General features: G+C 39.0%; 1 protein-coding gene across 1 annotated transcript in view; it reads right to left on the bottom strand.

Moving 5' to 3' along the window:
* Positions 1 to 3,770, bottom strand: part of LOC107569867 (tripartite motif-containing protein 16-like) — a 17,825-nt gene extending 14,055 nt beyond the window's left edge. Inside the window, exons 1-3 of the mRNA XM_016256024.1 lie at positions 3,142 to 3,770; positions 2,658 to 2,753; positions 2,324 to 2,557 (exon numbers count right to left, since the gene is read on the bottom strand). Coding sequence (XP_016111510.1) covers positions 2,324 to 2,557; positions 2,658 to 2,753; positions 3,142 to 3,717 — 906 coding nt within the window. The 5' untranslated portion in view covers positions 3,718 to 3,770. The remainder of the gene's footprint in view (positions 1 to 2,323; positions 2,558 to 2,657; positions 2,754 to 3,141) is intronic.
* Positions 3,771 to 4,537: the final 767 nt, after the last annotated feature.

Here is a 4,537-nt window from a genome sequence, read left to right as displayed (position 1 = left end):
AGATTTACTGCTAGCCATTCCAGCTTTATATCTTAGATTGAGTTGGTGACTCTCAAACATATTGGGTTTGGTATGTACCATTCCATCTATGAGCTGCTCTTTCAGAGTACCACGAGAGCCCCCTTAGAACGGTATCCTAAAATCCATGTTATGGTAAGTGTGCACGTGAAGGTTTTGTGCACTTTCTAAAATCCACTTGTGGTAAGTTCGCACGCTAGTTCTTTGCGTTCTTTTCTAAAATCCTGTACGGTGAGGGCTTTGTGCGGTTGCTTCGTGCCCTTTCTTGAGCTGGTTTAAGCCCAGTTCACCTTGGGCACCACTCCACTTAGGTATCCTAGGATACCTACTTTAACAGGGTGTGGCCACTACTGAGACAGTTCCTTTCAATAGTGACGTCATGGCTGTCGCCGGCCAACGAGTTGGTGTTTTTTCAATGTATGCTTCAGACACGGGTCACGACGAGGCGTTCCCCATAGCGACCCCTAGAGGACGCAGTGTCTCGTTCCCTACTCAGGGAACCATGGTTACATAAGTAACCTGAGACGATTTTTAGGTTGGGCTAGATTTTAATAAATTATATTTAGGCAGTAATTAGCATAGACCTGAAAATGAAATTTCTTACTTAAACTGTCATCAATCTCAAATGCTTTGGAGCACTTAAGTTTGGTCTCTTTTTAAAGAAGATACTTGGCTGATTATTGCTGAAGTGGAAAAAAAGTAGAGGATTTTATTGTTAAATTTTTTTTACAACAATACTACTTTCGGATTTTATGTGAAATACATATTTTCCAAAACATGGTACTCTAAAACCATAAACAAAAGCCATACATCTAAACATCTTAGTTATGTTTCAAATTTGAGGTTGATGTCTTAATAAATGACCTTCAAATGCTGTTTGGGTGCAGTGCCAAATGTTTCCTCAGATGAAATTAGTTTCCCATTTGTTTCCATCTACAAGTTCATCTTGTCCGTGACGGGTACAAGTCTGACTGTTTTTTTTTTGTTGTTTTTTTTTAGTAAGTGTATACTAAGTGTAAGGCTAAGTAATAGTAATTGTGCAGTAAGTGTCAAAACTTTTATATGCGTTGTACCATTTCGATGAAGTAAATAAGTAAACTTTTTCTGGCAAAATTTATCGAAGGGCACCAGAGCTCACTAAGTTAATACCAATAAAATTGAAGCCCTCTTTATGGGTTCTAGGTCTGTTTTATCTAAAACTCAATCCGTTACCTTGGTTATTGATAATTGCCCAGTCAAGTTTTCTACCCAGGCGAAAAGTCTTGGGGTTATACTGGATGGTTTGCGTTTGTTTGGTCTTCATATTAGTAATATTTCACGTTCTGCATTTTTCCATCCTCGCAACACGCAACACTTTCCCAACATAGAACTGAAGTGCTTATCCATGCATTGGTTACATCTCGGATTGATTATTGTAATTATCTTTTATTTGGTATTCCTGAAAAACAACTTAATCGATTACAGCTAATCCAGAATTCAGCAGCTAGGATAGTTACCCGCTCACGTACTTTTGATCATATATCTCCAATTCTTTTTCCAGCTGCATTGGCTTCCTGATCATTATCGTGTACATTATAAAATCTTACTTCTTGCATACAAAGCTCTTCACAATTTGGCACCTAATTATCTTTCTGATCTTCTTCATTTGTATACTCCTTTGTGCTTTGAGATCATCTTCTGCAGACTTATTGTCTGTTCTAAACTTCAAGATGAGTTCCTTTGGTGGTAGGGCTTTTAGTTGTGCAGCACCAAAGTTATGGAACTCTTGACCTTTGCACATTCGCCAGCTGGATTCAGTTTCCCATTTTAAAGCTCAGATCAAAACGTATTTGTTTAGAATAGCTTTTAATGATCTGCTTGTTTAGTGTATTGTTATAGTGTTTGCTTCTTGTATGTTTTTTATTGCTTTGTTTTACTTTGTACAGTGTCCTGAAAGGCGCCTATAAATAAAAGGTATTATTATTATTAGAGGGTTGAACATAATTAAGATTATGATTCTAATGATTTATTGGGCAAATAAAACAGTCATATAATGCATAATGGTCTCTATTATTACCATGTTTCAACAGGTCACCTGACTGCTGCAGTGTACCTGAGTGAAACCAGTGTTATAGTAAAAACCACAACATCACTAGAAAACATTTCTGACATCATTCCCATTAGCAGAATATTCAATCAGTCGATCAGTGTGGATCAAATAATAAATGTCAGTTTATTAAAGGCTCAGTATATTTAGTCCCTGTAACAGCAGATCTAGCTAAAGTCTACTGTGGGTTTTTTTGTGTTTTTTTTCTAGATCTGTTACCTGCAGGAAATGTATGTGATCGTCTGTCTGTGAAAGCTGCTCCAGCTCAGAGTTTCTCTTCTTCAGATCTTCAATCTCCTGCTCCAGTCGCTCCATTTGTCCTTCAGCTCGACTCACTGCAGTCTTTTCCTGATCTCTGATCCGCTGTGTCACCTCAGAGCGGCTTCTCTCAATGGAGCGGATGAGCTCAGTAAAGATCCTCTCACTGTCCTCCACTGCTGTCTGTGCAGAGCGCTGTTAGACACACATCACAATCAGCTCTTACTGCTTCCTCACAGCGGCTTCAGTGGGACTGAAAGAGGAGAGTCAAACTTCTCTTCTTCTCCAAACTCACCTTATGAGACTCCACAGCCTCTCTCAGCTGCTCAAGATCTTTCTGTCTCTGCTGGATTCTCTGCTGGAGTTTACTCTGTGTCTCCTTCAAGTGTTTCTAGAGGAGAAATTAAAAACAGCAAACCTGAGACAAATTACATAATGCTATCACAAAATTGTCATGTAAAAAGGCGCCTGTTTGATTAAAACATTTCTTCTTTACAGCTTCTGTAATCATAAATTAATGTGAAGCCGACATGGACATTCAAACTGACTGCAATTTGCAGCAAAAACAGCAACTCTGATGCATGTTCGATTAGAGCACAGAACTTGAGCAATGTTACAAAAATGAGCAAAGTTCAACTCATGCTCAAATACACAGAGCCGTCATGTAGTAACTCCCAATGGGAGAGAAGATCACATGATGCACTCATGATACAGCTGGATACTGCAGTGAAGAGAAACACTTGAAGTGTCAGCATTACATGTGTAATTTCAGTTCATACCTCTTTCTCTGTCCTCTCTGCTGCAGTTGATACAGTCTCATGGTTTTTATGTTCATCCATTGCACACAGCATGCAAACACATTGCTGGTCAGTACGACAGAAAACCAATAGAGGCATATCATGTTGATGGCAGATCATCTGCTGCAGTCGTCCTGTGGCATCAGTCACTTTGTGTCTCTTTCCTGAACGAAACTCCTCATGACGCTCAAAGTGAGTTTGACAGTAAGACTCCAGACACACCAGACAGGACTTGACGGCTTTGTGTTTTCTTCCAGTACAGATGTCACACTCCACGTCTCCAGGTCCAGCAGGAACAGCAGCTTTTAGTTTGGTCTTCTTCAGTTTCTCCACCACTTCAGCCAGCATGGTGTTTTTAGCTAAAGCAGGTCTTGGACTGAAGGTCTGTCTGCACTGAGGGCAGCTGTAGACTCTCTTCTGATCCTCTTGATCCCAGCAGTCTGTAATGCAGCTCATACAGTAACTGTGTCCACAGGGAATGGCCACTGGATCCTTCAGGAGATCCAGACACACTGGACAGCTGAACTGCTCCACTGAAAAAACACTGGCTTCAGCCATTTTACTGTGTCTACAGCAATACAGACACACAAACAACAGCAGATCAGACTCACTCAACTGGGTTTCCTGGTTCTGTGTTTAAAAGACGTGTGCAAAAACAGGCGTGTCTGTAAGTCTGTAAACTCACATCCTAAAATGTCCACTAGATGCCAGTCTCGTACAGAAAGTCAGAGCTGGCCAGAACACACAGTTCCTGTGAGCCAGACACACATAAACCGAAATAACAAATCTGCATGAAAAAGTCACCTTACTGAATGTGTTTTCTAAAGTAACCTTTTGTTTCTTTCTAGCATCTTTAAACAAACGCTGCTAGAGATTTACTTCACTTTTCTGAGACATTTTTGCACTGACATTTTTGCACTGCCTTTTAAATGTTTTGGTCATTTTTAGTGGATATGTGAAATGAGTTATATCAAGTTCACACAGGCATCCTAGCAGAGCAACCACATGTCTTGTTCATTACAGTAACTAGGAACATGTTCTAATTAACAACACTATTTAATGTAAATTAATTTTTTTATATAGCACATTATACATAGAGGATAAAAATAATAATTTATATAAAAAAATCAATTTCAGCTGTAAAGCAACTCTACTATAGACAATAGTGCCATTATTCATCTCAACTTAGTTTGTGTTGTTCCATCTCAGTTCAATAAAAGTGTCAATGTTGTTGTTGTTTCAGTGTTTCTATTGATTTTACATGCACATGTAACCATGATTGTTTTTTATGGTTTCATGCATTTCTATCTTCTGATTTAAAAAAGCAGTGATTGTGTAAAAGTGCACTTATAGCCAAAGGCTGATTGTTTGAAAGCAA

This window comes from Sinocyclocheilus grahami, unplaced genomic scaffold, assembly GCF_001515645.1.
Source record: "Sinocyclocheilus grahami isolate Dianchi unplaced genomic scaffold, SAMN03320097.WGS_v1.1 scaffold1389.1, whole genome shotgun sequence".
In the NCBI taxonomy this organism is placed as follows: domain Eukaryota; kingdom Metazoa; phylum Chordata; class Actinopteri; order Cypriniformes; family Cyprinidae; genus Sinocyclocheilus; species Sinocyclocheilus grahami.
This window is presented reverse-complemented; position numbering and strand designations above follow the sequence as displayed.